Raw genomic sequence first — 17,501 nt, 5'->3', positions numbered from 1 at the left:
AGGTAAAGGAGCAACTGGAGGCTTTAGGAGATTTGTAAAGGACTGGTGCTGTTTGCAGATGTAGCCATTGGTGCAGCGAAATGTTGGGAGATGGCCTACTGACAGGTAAGCACCTAAGCATCCTGCCTGCCCTGAGTCTTTGTGCTGCTTTTGAATAGAGATTCAAATGCTTTAGCTACACCAGCATACTGCAGAAAGAGCTGTCCTAACTCGAGCCACATTCATCTCATGTTGCTTCTAAGGCAGTGAGTCCTGCTGAGGTAGCTTTGGACTCCAAACTGGGTTTCTTTGGGATGCTGCTCCATGACAGGGCTGCGCCAGGCCATTCACCAGTGAACTTGCAGCTCATACAGAGCTTTGCCACTTCTCATGTGTTTTCTTCTGAGTGTTTTTTAAACACCTTGGCACATGAGTTATCCACATAGAATCATAGAATGATAGGGGTTGGAAGGGACCTTTAGAGATCATCTAGTCCAACCCCTCTGAGGAAGCAGGTCCACCTAGATCAGGTAGCATAGGAATGTGTCCAGGTGGGTCTTGAAGACCTCCAAGGAAGGAGACTCCACACATTCCCTGGGCAGCCTGCTCCAGTATAGCCCCAGGGAGAAAGGATCAAATTGCCCTGCCTTTGACTTCAGATTTTTGAAACTGAGAATAAAAGTGCAGCTGAAGTTAACACAGAGAAACTAATGCACCGATGTTCCTGAACATAAAAGGAAAACATCATCTGCTTTAGTCACCTTTCAAGGGAAATATTAGCAGACACCTCAGGGAATTGCCAATAAACAGCAGGGAGCAATTACTTCTGTTAGTATGTTTTGCTCATCTATCTGATAATACAAGCCGCTGTGTAGATTGTGACATTCATGTGAGTTGGAATAAAGTTATTTTCAATAAAGCTGAGTTGCTCTAACAATAAAAAATGTTGGGGTAGTTTTGCATGTTATGTTTTTGCTTCTGAAATAAAGCACATTTTTCTTCTAACTGTTCCCTTTCACTGCCCTGGTAGTAGGCACCAGCCCTGGACAGATTTGATCTTGCAGCTCCGTGTGAGAAGCCAAATAATGAGGATAATGATACAAACAACTTCAAAATGGATATTGTCACATACTTGGGAGTGTATTGAAATAAGCATGTCCATGCCAGTTTTGTAAGCTGATTGTGTTTATGGTTTTCTCTGTGCTTTAAAACATCCAATCACTGGTATGTAGTATACATTAGAGTATATTCCTCTCTAAAGCTGAGGGTTCTAGGAGGAAATCAGCTTCGAATGACTTGTGTGGCCAATGGAGGAGCAGTACTCAGTCTGTACTGTTTGGCTTTATAGCATCAGAATCATTTAGGTTGGAAAAGACCTTTAAGATCATTTGAGCCCAACCATGAATATAGCACTGCCATGTCTATGACTAAACAGTCTATACATCTGTTAAATGCTGCCAGGGATGGTGACTTGACTCAACCACTTCTCTGGGCAGCCTGTTGCAATGCTTAACAGCCATTTTGATGACAAGATTTTTTCCTAATATCCACTTTAAACCTCCCTGGTGCGAGGCTCTGTCCTCTCAAAAAGAAACCAACAGCCACCATGTTGCAACCTTTCAGATCTCCCCTGAGCCTTGTTTCCTCTGGACTAAACAAGCCCACTTCCTGCAGCCATTCCTCATAGGACTTGTGTTTTCCTTGTCTTCTCTTTCTGTCTTGTCAGTTCTTGTTATTTTTCTCTGATGCCAATTATTACTGATTCATAGAAATCATTTCCAGCTTGGATTTTGTGGGATCTAAAACCAGCAAAGCTAAGTGCATCCCTGGTCAGAAGACAGATGAAGAAGACCATGGGGTTACATCAGAGACAACTCTGATCCACAACATGTTGTTTTTGTAAACATCCCTTCTCACCAGGGTAACTAACTCTGGTCAAGTGGGGATTTCTCTTCCCCTTGCTCTGCTTTCATGTGAGCACCGTGCAGTTTTAAGGTACACTGCTGTCTTATCTGTGAGGGAATCAGAGCTTCCTTCAACTGGAATGGATTGCCAGAGAGACACCCAAGAAAAACAACCCAGAGCATCTAATTGGTAAGTCTCGCTTTGTATGTGTATGGGGGGAGGGGGTCTCAATAAAAAGGAGCAAAACTAACCAAATGAAAGTAAATTTGTTCCCAGGCATTGAACCTGTTTCCCACAAAGACTGGAAATGAAAATTCAGAATCTGCTGCTGTGAGTGGCAGAACAAATTGCCTCATACTGCTGCCTCCCAGCAAATGACCCCAGAGACTAAAATGACTGATTCAGCTATTGATACACTTCTGTGTAGGAATGGGCTGGAAAAGGGAAAATACGATTTAGTTACGGAAGACAGAAGATTTTTTTCACCCCCAAAGTGTCACTTGATGTGTTTGGACTTGTGTGATGAGCACCTGGTGTTCTTTTTGGGCAAGGGAGTTGATGCCAAACGCAGTTGTTCTGGCAATGTATGCTATTTCCAAAATTGTGTCTGGCCCTGAGTATGGGCAGTTGGTGAGGAGAGCGCGAGTCTCTGCAGGACTGACTTGGGTGCTTGAAGAAAGCAGGAGGGTGTGTAGTAGTTAAGAGAGGCTGTATCTTCTCCATCTCTTTGTTGAATTAAGAGACTTGGGAGATTTTTGTTTGCTTAGGTGAAATAGAGCAAGTGTGCAAATGTTGAGTTCTGCTGAGCAAGACATCCCATTATGATAAATTTCTCCAAGTTTTGGATTAAGAATTATGAATTGTGCCTGTTCCGTGAGTTTCCTTGATCTCCTTCCACTGATTTAAAAAATGCTTGACTTCTGGTGCTTGATGTACCTGTTGTGGCCTGGCACACTAATAGTGAAGTACACTGTGTGGCAAACAAACAGCAGCGAAAGCACTTTTGCACTAAACCTTAAAAGTTTTGGCTTCATACAGTTGGCTCAAAGGTTTACACTGAAATTTACTCAGGGGAGCTGCTCGAATCATTTGTACCACTGATTGCAGAATGGCTGACAATACCTCATGAAACAACCAGGGATTTCAAATTGCTGTTTGTTGAAAAGGATCAGGATGCAATTCTGTGCCCAGCTCTCTGGGTGGCCTGAAACTTGTCTGTCTTGCACGCAAACATATGGATGTGTGGGTGATTAAGACTTGCAGCACGATGGGCAAACTGCAAGCAGCAAAGGGCTTGGTTGTTTGCAGTTAACATTGCCAGCAGAATAGTCTAGCTATGCATAGGGATAGGAGGGAGGATCAATCTGCAGGAGGGCTGTATTGACCTTATCAATACTTATAAATACCTAAAAGGCAAGCATTGAAAGGAAGGGGTGAGTCTTTTCTGTTGCCTCCAGTGAGAGGACAAGGGGTAATGGGCACAAGCTCAAACACGGGAAGTTTCCCTTGAACATGAGGAGAAACGTCTTTCCTGTGAGGATGATGGAGCCCTGGCACAGGCTGCCCAGGGAGCATGTGGAGTTTCCTTCTCCAGAGATTTTCAAACCAAGCTGGACACGTTCATGTGAGACCTGATTGAAGGGAACCTGTTTTAGCTGGGGATTGGACTGGATGATCTCTAGAGGTCCCTTCCAACTCCTACCATTCTGTGATTCTGTGGTATCTCTTCCTCCTCTGGGGTTGCTGGGAGTTTTCTGACAAACCTGTCAGTCCTGCTTCTCTAGTCTGTTATCTCCTGCCTTACAGGTCAGGTTTCATTGTTTCATGCTGTTTCTCTGTGGCGATAAGCTCTTTCTCACAAAGTATCAAATCGGGGGGTTTTTCTGTGTATCAATTTCTACCTGCATATGAATTTTGATGTCAGAAATTCCTAATGCTACGCTATACCTTTGAAGTAACGTTTCTAAAACATGCTGCATCTTTCCATCATCACGGAGGAGGCTCTCTAAGGAGAGCTCTGAGCCTTTGTCTTCTCTCCTGCCCCATCCCCTTGCACTGGGAAACATAGGCTGCGTTGTTCGGCTTGCAGCCTGTGGATGCTCATGCCTCCAAACATCCAGCCTCTTTTGATGCAAACCTGCCAGTCAGACAACCCTTGAGGCTAACCCAGCCCACATCCTTACTGCTTTTCTTGTGACTGTCCTGCTCCAAGGCATTTCTGCATTTAGCAAAATTCAGTTGACCTTGCAGCACTCTGATCTGGTGGCAGGACTGTCTTGTTTCACTCCTCACTGTTTTCTGTGTCTCTTCTTTCAGAATTTCAGCAGCTCCAGCTGCTCTTCTCTTCAAAATCAGCTGCAGCTGGATCACTTTTTCCTTACAAAGAACCTCCCAGATTTTTAGTACTTGAACAGCATCTCGCCACTGCTTTCCCTTCAGGCACTAAAACAATGACATTGTTTTGATATATTTTGGTTTCATTATAATGAAGTTTTGGGATGAGATGAGTTCAATGCAGTGAAAGAACTGCTCCAAAAGCATGGGTGTGCATTTTGACAAGCACAGATTTTGAAGCTTGTGGTCCAGTGGATGAACTGGTCCATCAGCATTCCTCAGGACTTTTCTCTAAAGACAGCAGTAGTTCCTCTCATTTTCCTTATTGCCTTATTTAGTTATTACCTTCTTTCCTTACTGAGTTTCATACAAACTAAATCTTTTGCCCCAGCCATGGCAAGAGCTTTTAAACACAGAGATACATATCCATGGATACTGCACCCAGTGGTTTATTTCTCCTTCACAGCTCTCAGTTTTGGCAATGACTTTCATTTTTCCTCTTTCTTTCCCGCTGCAAAATGTACTTCCTGAACCTTTAAACCTTTTGGGCAGGAGAGCCATAAGGTCGAATGCTTGGCTAGACTTTTTCTGGCTTTCTGCAGGCCACGGGAGGAAGGATGAGGGAGTGAGTCTCTGCAGACTTTGCAGTGATTTCACTGCACTAGATCTACAACCCTTGCATAACTCTTCAAAGTTTGCATTCATTGTTTGATTTGTTTTGTTTTAATAGCCAACTGGCGGGAAGGAATTGATGTCTGTGGCTGGATCTTGGTTTCCCTTTCTTTCCTCCTAGTGCTTATTACCTTTCCTGTTTCGATCTGGGCATGTATCAAGGTAAGCCTGTAGGATCTGAGGTACATAAAGAACACTATATTATCATTGCTGTGGGAAAGGCTGCGGGAACTGAGGCTGTTTAGTCTGGAGAAGAGGAGATTGAGGGGAGATCTTATTAACATTTACAAGTATCTAAAGGGTGGGTGTCAGGAGGTTGGGACATCCCTTTTTTTCTATGGTATCTAGCAACAGGACAAGGGGTAATGGGATGGAACTGGAACACAAAAAGTTCCTCTTAAATATAAGAAAAAACTATTTGACTGTGAGGTTGACTTCACTACAAACCCTTACAGTTTCCAAAAAGTGAATGTGAGGTATCTTATCTTAACAAAACCAATAAATCAATAAGCATACATAGAATCATAGAATGGTAGGGGTTGGAAGGGGCCTTTAGAGATCATCTAGTCCAAACCCCTGCAGAAGCAGATTCACCTAGATCAGGTCGTACAGGAACTTGCCCAGGCAGGTCTTGAAGACCTCCAAGGAAGGAGCCTCCACAACCCCTCTGGGCAGCCTGTGCCACTGCTCTGTCACTCTCATGGTGAAATAGTTTTTTCTTATGTTTAAGTGGAACTTTTTGTGTTCCAGCGTCATCCCATTGTCCTGTTTCTATCTACTATAGAAAAGAGGGATGTCCCAACCTCCTGACATCCACCCTTTAGATATTTATAAATGTTAATAAGATCTCCCCTCAATCTCCTCTTCTCCAGACTAAACAGCCCCAGTTCCCACAGCCTTTCCTCGTATGAAAGATGTTCTATACCCTTGATCATCTTGGTGGCCCTGTGCTGGACTCTCTCCAGCACTTCCCTGTCCCTCTTGAGCTGAGGAGCCCAGAACTGGACACAGGACTCCAGATGAGGCCTCACCAGGGCAGAGTAGAGGGGGAGAAGAACCTCCCTTGACCTGCTGGCCACACTCTTGTATCAAGTCTCTTCTCCAGTGAAGGAAGAGGGGAGATTCCCTCATAGCACATGTGTGATCTTGGGACAGCATGCCTCATGTGGGAGCCTACAGTTGGACCTGGGGGGATGTTTTTCCTGGGGGAACACATAGTGTACCATAAATGAGGTAAGATTTTAAAAGAGGAAACTAAATGAAGGCATGGAAGGAGGTTTTGCCGAAAGTCTCGTGGCAGATCTGAGACCAGAACTGTAATCTGCCCATTCCTAGTTCAGAGCTCTAGGTCATTATGCTCTAATAAATTCACTTACATTTGCAGATATCTGCATTCACCTCTGTTATCTGAAAATGCAAAGCCTCACTGTTGTCATGTCCTGTAACAGAAAGGACAGCTGTAGTAATAAGGTGGGCTCGTTTCCCACCCTGTGACTATTTCTGTTACCTTTATACAGCATACCTGGTTCAAGTCTCAGCTTTCAGAACCCTTTCATCTAATTAGTTATTTTTATTTTTCAGGTTTGATCCTCATACTTCCATGTATGTTTATCAAGATTGATAAACGTTTATCAAGGCTGATCTTAGATACGTTTATCAAGGTTGATCTTAGAATGGTTACCTGTAAGATTCCTCCACAAGAGGTAACTTTTCTCTAGCAGCCATCTAAGACAGAAGTAAAAGATAAAGGAGATTCATGGCATGAAGAAAAATAATCCAGGTGTTTTATAGTCTTGCAGTCCTATATAATATAGAATTTAGCTTATGTGCTTTATCGTCTGAATTTCAAACTGCTTGCAAAACTTCTAGTTATGAAAACCTGCAGAGGCATTGTTGCAGGTCAAGCAAACTTCTCTTGTTCAGAGCTGTGAAGTAAAAGGTAAAGGACAGGGGATAGAACTGCAAACGAGAGAGAGAGGACAAGAGAGGAGAAGCTAAAAAATTCCCAATTGTATTGTTATTCCACACATGGAAGTGAAGCAATAGTGAAGGATATCTACAAATCAATATCCTAATAAAATTGGATCTGACCTACAGCTCACCATTCAAAAGATCCAAGCAGGAATGGAGCAGTGCATCTTTAGGCATTTAATTGACAAATATTGATTGAAAAATTTAATCTGAAGAATCAGTTGCTCAGCAATTCCTGTCCTGGTAAAGTTTTGGCTCCATATGGCCCCAACTCCACAATTGTTCTGCTCATGGAATTGGCATTGCTATCCACCTTCTTACACAAAGATCAGAGAAGAGATGGCCCAGGACTCTTGGCCTGCAAGACTGGCCATTGTGTTCCCCAGGAGCTGTTTCTTGAACAACTATCTTTCCACAATCACAAGATGGTTGTAGTTCTTGTGCTGTACAAAGCTTAGCAGCTTTTGGCAAGGTTTCTGCAGAAGTTGGCAGTGCTTTTGTGAAGCATTTACTTGCAGGCAAAAGATGCCGAGGAGCGAAGAGATACTAGAGCATCATCAACGCTCCACTGAGGCCAACTGCCTGCTGAAGCACAGGGAACTTGTCTGGAAAAAGATGACAAAGCTCCTCTATGAATACTTAATTATTTTTCACAGTTTCTTCTCACAGTGTCTTGTGCTTTGCTTCCCCCCCCCCCCTTTTTTAAAAAAAAGAAAAAAGAGAAATGCTGTTTTTTCTTACAACTATATTGTTCAGAGGAAGTAGCACAGTTCTTCCAAACTGCATGCAATGTAGAAACTCATTAATAACCCTTCCTACAAGAAAGGAATAGTTGCAAAAGACATTATTTCAAGTTATGAGATTCAGTCTGAGAAACAGTTATTTAAAAGCTATTTATGACATTTCGCCCCAGCTTAAAGTTTATTGATGCGGGATAGCTTCCTGGAAGTCGTTGCTCAGAGGAATGACAAAGAAACCAGAAGCAATTCTTAGTTTCCTTGGTTTATCGGTACCTTTTTTTGTCACTAAATGGATGAAAAAAGATACTCCTTTTCCTTGCCAAAGGATGTGCTGCTGTTGGATCCTTCTGTAATGCTGTCCATTTCTGGGATGCAGATCCTCACGAAAGGTGCCGTTACTGCCCAAGTTGATGGAGTGGTATACTACGAGGTCCACAGTGCTGTCAGCGCCGTTGCTAACGTCACTGATGTACACTCAGCTACCTTCCTCTTGGCCTCTTGGCACAGACAACCCTGAGAAACGTCCTGGGTACACAGAGCTTGGCTCAGCTCCTGGCAGGTCATGAGGACACTGCACACAGCATCCAGGTAAATCCAGCTCTCAACATTCACTGAGAAGCAGGGAGATGTGTTCTGGGGAGCAGCAAATTAGAAATAATCTCTTTTTTCTTTCTTCAATGATTATAGCAGAATTTTTCTTTACTTTTTTTTTTCCCGAATTTTACATCTCATTTCTTGGAGTCAGAGTTATTCTGAGGGTATTTCCCCAGGTTTTTGTAGAAGACTTATTTCCTATCAGAAAGCAATAAAGATTCTGAAATTATCCAGTGGCTCGAACAAATCAATTTAGTCTTTGCACAGAGGCTGCTGAAAGTGATAAGGAGGAAGTCTGCTGCTCGTGGGAAGCTCTGTCTTGAGCAGACCCTTGACTGAGGTTTAATTGAGGCAAGGCTTGTATCTTCTGTTATAACAGCTCAGAGTACAGAACCTTGTTGTTTTATGCTTTAAAATGCCATCTGTTTTTATGTGGCAGATGATGAAACAGTAAAGAAACCGAACACCTGATTTGTTCTTGTCAGTCAGAGACAAGGTATACACAAATTAGAGTGTAATCCTTCTCCATCCAAGACAGTGACCAGGGGCAGAGCCAGGGTGGCAGTGGGGACGTGGATTGCAGGAGGGCCCAGCAGCCTGAGCACAGAAGAGAGTGCTGTGCTGTGTCTCTCGCCCATAGTGTGCTTCTACAGCATTGTGCTGGTTTAGAAAGTTGCTGTGGTAGTACTTTGTGAAAGGGAGAAGTCTGGTAAATGCCTTCCTAAAAGGATGTGGATCATAATTTAGGAGGCAGTAGAGAAGCAAGGAGGAGACTCTAGTGTGATCAGCAGGAGTTTCATGGGACTGTGGTATCATGTTGGATGTTAGTGCCCCAAGGCCTCTAACTCTGCTGTGCAGCTTTGCACACTGCCTTTCCTTCTGCCTATGCTCTTTGTGGTGGGCTGTGTGTTTGTCCCCAAGGCCATCCCTGACAGTGCCACGGAGCACTGGGGAATCAAAGTGGCCCGAGATCAAAGATGTCAGGATTCCCATGGCCATGCAGAGGGCAATGCCAACCGAAGCAGAGGCTGCTCAAGAGGCAAGAGCTAAGGTGAGACTCACAGAACTGCCTACCCCCAAGCTCCTGCATCCTTGTCCCAGGCATTCAAGTGCCTGTTTGTGTTCTCATTGTATAGGTGGATTTTCCCTACCATGGGCAGCATGACAGTGCCATTTCTGTTTCTTACTTTGCGGATTGTGGTGGCAGAGGGAGAAATGATTGCTTCTAAAACCCTCAAGCAGGCTTCTGTGGTCCTGGCTGAGTCTCCAGCAGCTCTTCAGTTGTGCTACCTGCAAACATTGACCACCTTGGCAGCAGAGAATAATTCCACCATTGTCTTCCCTCTCCCTATTAATATGCTTGAGAGTCTAGGGCAGAAAAATGGAGGGCGGTAGAGACTGTTCTGCACTAGCTCCCTGTGCAGAGGTTTAAAGGTTTTGCCAGGAAGCAAGGAGTTCCAGAGTACCAGAATTGTAGTTGTAATATGCTTATGTCCTCTGTACCAAAAATAAGAGTAAAAATAGTTTAATAAATAACCATGCATCACTCCCACGTTAGATGTCTGCCTTTGCAAAGCTCAAGTACTGAGCAATTTCAGCTTAAACTCATCTGTAAGTGGAACGAAAGAAAACATGTAAGATGCATGTTACACTTACCCAATATGAAAATTTAATGATGCTTTAATTGCATTTTACAAAATCTTGAGTGTAGCAATTATTTGGGATCTGGGGCTGTTTAGTCTGGAGAAAAGGAGGCTCAGGGGAGACCTTATCCCTTTCTACAACTACCTGAAAGGAAGTTGTAGCGAGGCGGGTGTTGGTCTGTTCTCTCTAGTAACAAGCATTAGAACAAGAGGAAACGGCCTCAAGTTGCACCAGGGCAGGCTCAGGCTGGATATGAGGAGGAATTTCTTTACTGAAAGGGTTGTCAGGCATTGGAACAGGCTGCCCAGGGAGGTGGTGGAGTCATCATCCCTGGAGGTATTTAAGAGATGGATGGATGTTGCACTTAGGGAAATGGTCTAGTGGTTGGTAGGGCTGGGACAAAGGCTGGACTCGATGTTAAGGGTCTCTTCTAGCTGAAATGATTCTCTGATTCTATTTGCTGAACTGTCTGCTAAGCGAGAACCTCTGAGCTTTTGCTGCATTCCACACAGCAAAAGGGCCAGATGCTGGTATTTAACTCTGTGCAGTAGAAAGAGGTATTTGGCCCCTGATCTTAGAGGTATTCTTTCATAACTATTAGCAGAATTCCTAGGCAATTGGTATGTCACTAGAACAGCCTATTATTTATCTCACATGAGTTAAAATTAGTGCTTGCTTTACTGACCTCAGGTGGATTTTGCCGTATCACTGACATTCCCCTACCATTCTGTGATGCTGCATGGTTGCTTTAAGCCCATTAATTAAAAGGAAGAGAATATATGCATTAAAGTCATGTTTCCCAAATCTGCAACCTGGGGAGGAAATCCTCAAGGAAAACAAACAGTATCAAGTGTCCATCTTTCATTCTCAGGTTTCTTATCCTCACATGCAGATGTCATGAAGCAGTAGTTCAAGTTTTGGCAAAATGAGTCTTTGCCAGCCTCCATCCATGCAGTACCTGGCAGCTGAGACAGGTTCATGGCTGATATCTGGTTGAGCTGTCATCACTGAGGTGCTGAAGAATGAGTGTTAGTATCTCTCTTTTCAGCAGCAATGCAATACAGGATATACTTGGTAAGCCCATGAATGCCAGGTCTTCTTTGACCCATTCAAATTTCTTGGCCTCTTTAATGTCCAGTGACAATCACTGCATCAGTCAGCTCTGCAGAGATAACACTTTTTCATTTGATTCCCTGCGGGATAATTGTAGTGCTGTATCATGGTTCAGGGAGAGGAGATTTCTGCTCTCTCTTCACCAGTGTCAGGGACAATAAACACAATAACTAGGGGAGTAATTGCAGTTTTTATTACATTACCTATTACATTACCTCCACCTCCCGTCTACAAGAAGAAGCCACAGTGAGCAAATTGGATGGCAACAGAAGCAGCTCTGCAATGTTTCAGGTGCTGCTCTGTTGTTGAGACTGCAAAACAAATCTGGGAAGGAGCCAAGTGGCAGCCACATGGACAGGACGTGGGGAGCAGAGCCATCGTTCAGAAGAGGCACAGGTTGTCGGTCTTGCTCGTGAAGTCCTGCAGCTGAGCACAGGCTTGCCGGTTCAGAGTCACGCGGCACTCGCTCTCCTCTGGGATTGCCTCTACCCAGGCTTGTGCGTCAAGGAAGTACTGCATTCTGAGGGCAAGGGGGACAGGCAAAGGAGATGAGTCACTACTGCTGACCTCCAGCAATGGGAAAGTGTAAACCTCACATCCCTCCACTGAGGCATCTCCTGAGATGGGAAGTAACTGTGCTAGCAAGAACTTTGCTTGGAGTCCCAGTTTCACCAGCGTGTTAACTAAGTTTTGAATAAAAGAAGAGTCAATGCCAAGCTGGGACAAATCTGTCTGTACTTGTGTCTTGAGAGACACCAGGTAAGCCTGGGCTAATTTTTATGGAGAGGCACAAAAAGCCTCATTGAGCACCAACTAGACACAGTGAAAGGGTGTTTAGATTCAACAGAGTATCACTAAATGTTTCCTAATTTTCTGTGGTGAGAGGTCATGTAGCTTCTGTCATTTTACAGCTGGGCTGGAGAAGGCTCTAGAGATTACGAGTGTTTGGTCTTTAGCAGGCAATTGTTGAAACAATCCCCCCCTCACTTAGGCACTCATGTTGGTGTTGTACAGAGACGGAGAAAGGGGACCTTTTAAAGTTTTAGGACATGATATTTGCATATCAACTGAGAAGTTCTCTCTTCTAGAGACTTTGTCCAGAAAGGCACTTCCTTTCTCCAGTTCTGCACAGGGAAATCAAACGTTCAAGATGGCTTCCTCAGTGAATACTTACTGTTAAGTTCTTCCTCATAAATTCACTTGAGAAATGAGGAGCTAATTTCCCAGTGAGAAATCAGAAGAATTGCATCCTTGCATACATGATGTAGCAGAAGCTTTTAGCTGTGGTCCCATCCATTTACTTTGTAAAACACAGGAATTGTGTAAGGCCTTTGCAGTAGATGGAACTATGTATGTAGTGTTTCCCAGTCTCTTTTTCTGGCTGTTTTTAACCCAGTGGAGCAAAAGACAGATTTTTATTTTGAGAAGTATGGGAACTTGACTGCACAGGTAGATGAGCTGATGGATTTGGGTGGCTCAGCTCTTCCCCACAGCTTGTCTTTTGCCTACAGTGTTAGTTACTCTCTGAATTTTAGTAATGCCAGCAGAATCAGTCCCTAAGAACTTTGGCTTTCCTTTTGCTCTCTGGAGGTATTCCAGTTGTCTGAGTAACCTGTTGATTCATTGTCGGCGACAGCAGCTGCTGTTGCACAGAAGCCATTGCACTTACTTGTTGTTGCAGTCAACCGTTTGCCCATCCTTCCCCATGAGGAGGTACCGTTTACCAGTGACCATGTTCAGCTTGCACGTGGAGCGTGTCAGGAACTGCCTGTGGGCACCCACTTCGATGCTTTCATCAGCAGCTGTGGCACAAAAAGAGAAAACCCCATCCATAGTCTTTTCTAATCAAGAGTATGTGCCCACAGAATACGACCCCTTGAGCTCATTTACTCCACTGCCAAGCCAAGGTCATACTTCACTTGAGGACTGTGTCTTGACATGGGCATAAGTGACCATGCTATGGTAGAATATATTTCCTTTAACATTAGATGACAAAAGTAATCCATTTCTGTCTTATCTGTCTCTCTTGCCTCCTCAGTAGTTACCAAAGCGCCTGTTTTGCTATAGAGAACTTCAGGGTTTACAGAATTTGTTTCAATCTCAGAGACTGAAAGAAAAGCCAAAGGAGAAAGGAAAGATGTTATCTCATATTTCAGATTGCATAGAGTCATAGAGGTCTTCAATCTAGCAAACTAAATTCACATGTCTTTAAGGCTCAACACTGCAGAAGGCAGTATTAAAAAGTCCCTCTCCTTAGCACACCTGACCTGAACTTCACTGCTTTAGCCTTTACAGTATTCCCTCTGAAGCTGATAGGTAGGATATACACTTTGTGATCTCGACAATAAAGTAACTTTGAAGATTCTGGTCTGTATTCTAGCCCTGAGGATTATTCATTCAAGAGATCCATTGACCATTGCAGAAATAGACATCTGAGGCATAAGAGAAGATACTCAGGCACTGCAACGACATAAGAGCTGAAAAGAGATTTTCTCATCAAACTTAAAGCATGTCCATTTCAAAGTCCATTAAAAAAAACCCAGCAAATAAAAGCAATATTCTAATTTCTTACTGTCTTTCTAACTATAACGTGAAGTGTCATGCACAACTATGGTGGCAAATTCACTATTGAACCAACTTAAATTACAGGTAAAATACAACAGTTCAGAACCTTGGGCACCCTTCTGCTTTATTATTATATTGTATTGTATTATTATTGTATTATATTGGAAGTATGGAAAGTTTAGCATTCAAAATAAAACCCTAGGAGTACAACAGAAACCTGAAGTAGAATATTGCAACACTAATAAGATTTCAGATAATTTGATGTAGAGGGCCCGTCTGAGAAACCTAGCACTAAGAATGTTACCTGTTTCCTAGTTAAAACTTGCATTAATTTTACATATGGTACTTACAGGCCAGAGAAAGGTCAGTTTTCAGCATTGTATGATGGTTTATATCTGCATTCTTCCAAAAAGTAGTACAGTATTACATGTTTTCTCATATCTTTCCAGTGTTCCTATGCTACATGCTGTACTGAATTTTCATTTTATTCAAGGTGGCTGAGAATTTGCTTGAGAAAATGATGATGTTATGCCCCTTGTGCTATCATTGGGTATCACTGAGAACAGCCTGACTCCATCCTCCGAACACCCACCCTTTACACATTTGTAAGCATTAATGAGGTCACCCCGCAGTCCCCTCTTCTCCAAGCTGAAGAGTCCCAGCTCCCTCAGCCTTTCATCATAAGGGAGATACTCCCTTCAACATCTTGGTGGCTCTGCACTGAACTCCAGCAGCTCCCCGTCCTTCCTGAACTGAGGAACCCAAGATTCCAGATGTAGTCTCACAAGGGCAGAGACCAAAGGAGCAAGATAATTATTCTGTTCCAGGCAGTGAAGATGTTTAAATCTTTGAAGTTGCTCTTCAAAGCCATTCTCTGGCTGCCTGACTCAAAACTGTCAACCATGTGATACCACAGTGGTTGAAGTCTGAGTCATCTGACAGCCTCTCCAGATATTTAAAGAATATCAAAGTTCATTGGTGCTGCTGATACAGCTCACATGAGGCCAGCTGGGATGGCAAGCCTGCAAAAGGACATTGCCTGAAAGCAGTGCAAAGAGGAAGTAGAGAGCCCTCTTTGTTGTTATAACAATTATGAAATCAAAGTTCTAGAAGTTTTCATTTGTTTACTGGCTTCAGGCAGTAAACAAATTATGGACAACCCTTAGCCTGTTCTGCTTCTCTTCAAGGGTTACAAGTGCTTAATAAGTAATTAACAAGCACTTTGGATCTTCATCTAGTATGAAAACAGAGGTCAATGGATATGTCTGCAGTAGGAAAACCAGAAAACATGGCTCATTAACAGCAGTCTAAAAGTGAAACAGTTGATTCAGAAGACCTAAGGTCTACACCACACATGTTTTTAAAGAGTTTATCTTAGACTAGCTCCTGTTTAGAGCCTTGGACTGAATGCATCTGGAACATGTCTTGTGGCTTAGTTTCATCTGAAAGAATTGAAACTCGTGCTCTGGGATTGCTGCACAATGTGAACCAAAGCAACCTAACTCCTAAGCTGAACTAAGCAGTGAGATAGATTCACCACAGGACCCTTGCAAGAAATCAGTCTTCTTACAGGCCTAACGTAGAAGTGCATCTGACCCTACTTTCTATAGGAAAGGAAGGCATCTTCGTGGCTCATGCTGGCTAATATTTAACAAACCCAGTTTTCCTACAGGTGAATGAAAGGAACCAAACATTTTGTTTGATACTTACTGGCTTTGAGGATTCTGTGGATTTTAGCCTCATAGTAATCAAAAACATTCTTCTGTGTACTGCTGAGGAGCTCCACCTCGTACACTGCAACAGACAACAACTGTGATGCTAGACGGAAGCATTTCTCAGTTTTTGGATGCAATTTTATAAGTATAGCTTAATCAGTTGTCTATAGGCCAGTCTATAGGGGCTGATTTACCATCTATTTGCAAATCATGTGACAATGAAAGACAAAGGGATAGTAACCCTGTATACCTAATATGCTTTTAGAAAGTCAGGTATTAATCAACAACCTCTGGATTTGTATTCCTTTTGTATGTTTTTGTTTTAAAGAAGCTCCTGTCCTTCTGTTAGTATCCAACTTATCAAGCTGCTGAATCAGTTTTCCTTCTGTAGCTCTTCCAACTTTCCATCCAAAGAAGAAGCCAGAAAGGCAAATTAACACAGGAGAAAATATTTGTCTAGGTCCACAGAAGGGACTACTGGGCTACAGCATGCCATGCAAATCTTGTTCTTTATCTCCATCCTGTAATATTAGGGATTTAGGAGATGGTGGTGCTTGCACCGTGGGTCTTTTCTAAACTGTATAGTGTACTGTTGTTCATTCTTCCTTCCCCTAGTATCCTACTGCCTTTATTTTTCCCTTTCACCTCACTGATGACTGGTATAGCACATGGCTTCATTTCATCTCCTCAGCCTCTGAGCCAGGTGCAGAATCCCAGCTCATTTCAGGAGAGGTCTGGGAACATAAAACTTCAAATATATCCTTACGAAACAGAACTGTGTTTAAGTAAAATTGACAGTTGTCTTTCATGCCTTACCATAATCTGCAATGGGGTGGTAGCAGGCAAAACGGAAGCGTGTGTTTTGTCTCATGGCTTTAGCGAAAGTTGATCTCAGTCTTGGGCAGGGACCTAGAGGGAAGAAAATAAACAATACATCTATCTCTGTAGGCATGGGTATTTATATATAGTTTACACATACTCATTCCCTCAAGACTGTAATCCAGAATAAAATAAAATGGTAGAACAACTGTCTTAGAGGTGTGCTGGAGGCACACATAAATATACATTGCATTCAACTGTCCAATCAATCTTGGATATCTTAAAAAAACACTTTAATTTGGTTCATAACATACTAGAGGATGCTTTGTGCCCTGATTATGCATTAGGAAAACTATAATGGTCCTTTCTGGGCTTAACAGTTCCCATGTTAATGGTTCTCAGAATTAACTACATTCTTTTAGACTGGGCTGTTTAGTCATTCCTTACCTTCTGCACACTGGCAAACGTTGGCGTGGCACACCTTTGAAAGCATGGCACTGTGCTTGGGAGCACTGTAGAATACGCTGCACTTTCTGTCTGCGGAGAAGAAACAAAATGATTCATCTCTGAGAGCTCAGGTGGAAAAGCTGGTGCAGTAGAAACTACATTTGCAGCTCAGCTCTAGAGAAATTAGAAGTTAAGAGGTCAGATGCCCATCAACAGTCCTCAAAGACCTGTAGCCTAAGCATCTAGAGTACAGCGATCACCTTGCCTTTCAGCTGGGCAGAAACCTTCATTGGTGCTTCTGGGTTTTTTTGGTTGTATCATTTGTTTGTTTAGTTTTTGGGTGAGATTGATCTTTTCTGTTTGGGTGGGGTTTTAAAGTTGTAGTCTTCCTCTCTTTTTTTTTTGCTTCCTCAGAAAACCATCGAATGTAAAAGCATCCTTAAACCACAGAGCTACAGTGAGCACTGCACTGTTTCAGAAGAAGGAGATGGGATCACCAACAGTTAGTTGTTTAAACCTAGTGTAAACTGTCTTGGACCTCTCAACTTCAGGCAAAGTAGGGATTTGACCTAATTTTCAGGTATTGTTTACATATCTCTGGCAAATGGAGATTATTTGCATTTAACCTTCTTTGAATGAGGAATGAGAAAGGTTCCTCCAACAAGCACAGCACATGTGCTAAACCTTTAAGGTGGCCTATCTTTGGTGAATAGAAAGATAGCCTGACTAAAATGATAACGTGAGTGAAACATGCCCAAATGCAACATGAGAAACAGGAATTTGGGAAACCTGATTTAAAAATCCATGGGTATAAAAGTTTGTATTTTAAATCCATTTGCAATAACCGATCTTTCCTGAGAGGACTGAGGAATTAAGATGGTCTTAAGCCATGGTAGTAGAAGACAGTATTGTAATACTTGACCAAATCAAGTGATTCCACAGACTACATCAAAACCATCTTGCTATAGACTGGAGTTTGCTCTTGAGGGTCTGTCTTTCATTC

At 42.8% G+C, this 17,501-nt stretch overlaps 2 protein-coding genes across 2 annotated transcripts in view; one reads left to right on the top strand and one right to left on the bottom strand.

Moving 5' to 3' along the window:
• The first annotated feature begins 80 nt into the window (after nt 1–80).
• Nucleotides 81–9,590, top strand: STOML3 (stomatin like 3). Its single transcript, XM_010202442.2, is given in 7 exon segments — nt 81–105; nt 6,472–6,593; nt 7,978–8,091; nt 8,094–8,189; nt 9,117–9,160; nt 9,162–9,247; nt 9,391–9,590. Coding segments are annotated over 7 exon segments (687 nt in total).
• Nucleotides 9,591–11,286: 1,696 nt separating this feature from the next.
• LOC104558709 (complement C4) overlaps nt 11,287–17,501 on the bottom strand; it is a 49,521-nt gene continuing 43,306 nt past the window's right edge. Inside the window, exons 37-41 of the mRNA XM_062020452.1 lie at nt 16,499–16,588; nt 16,049–16,141; nt 15,228–15,311; nt 12,622–12,754; nt 11,287–11,472 (exon numbers count right to left, since the gene is read on the bottom strand). Coding sequence (XP_061876436.1) covers nt 11,334–11,472; nt 12,622–12,754; nt 15,228–15,311; nt 16,049–16,141; nt 16,499–16,588 — 539 coding nt within the window. The 3' untranslated portion in view covers nt 11,287–11,333. The remainder of the gene's footprint in view (nt 11,473–12,621; nt 12,755–15,227; nt 15,312–16,048; nt 16,142–16,498; nt 16,589–17,501) is intronic.

Source organism: Colius striatus, chromosome 1 (genome assembly GCF_028858725.1).
Source record: "Colius striatus isolate bColStr4 chromosome 1, bColStr4.1.hap1, whole genome shotgun sequence".
NCBI classification, from domain to species: domain Eukaryota; kingdom Metazoa; phylum Chordata; class Aves; order Coliiformes; family Coliidae; genus Colius; species Colius striatus.
The sequence above is the reverse complement of the archived record's forward strand: the minus strand, read 5'-3'. Positions and strand labels throughout refer to the sequence as shown.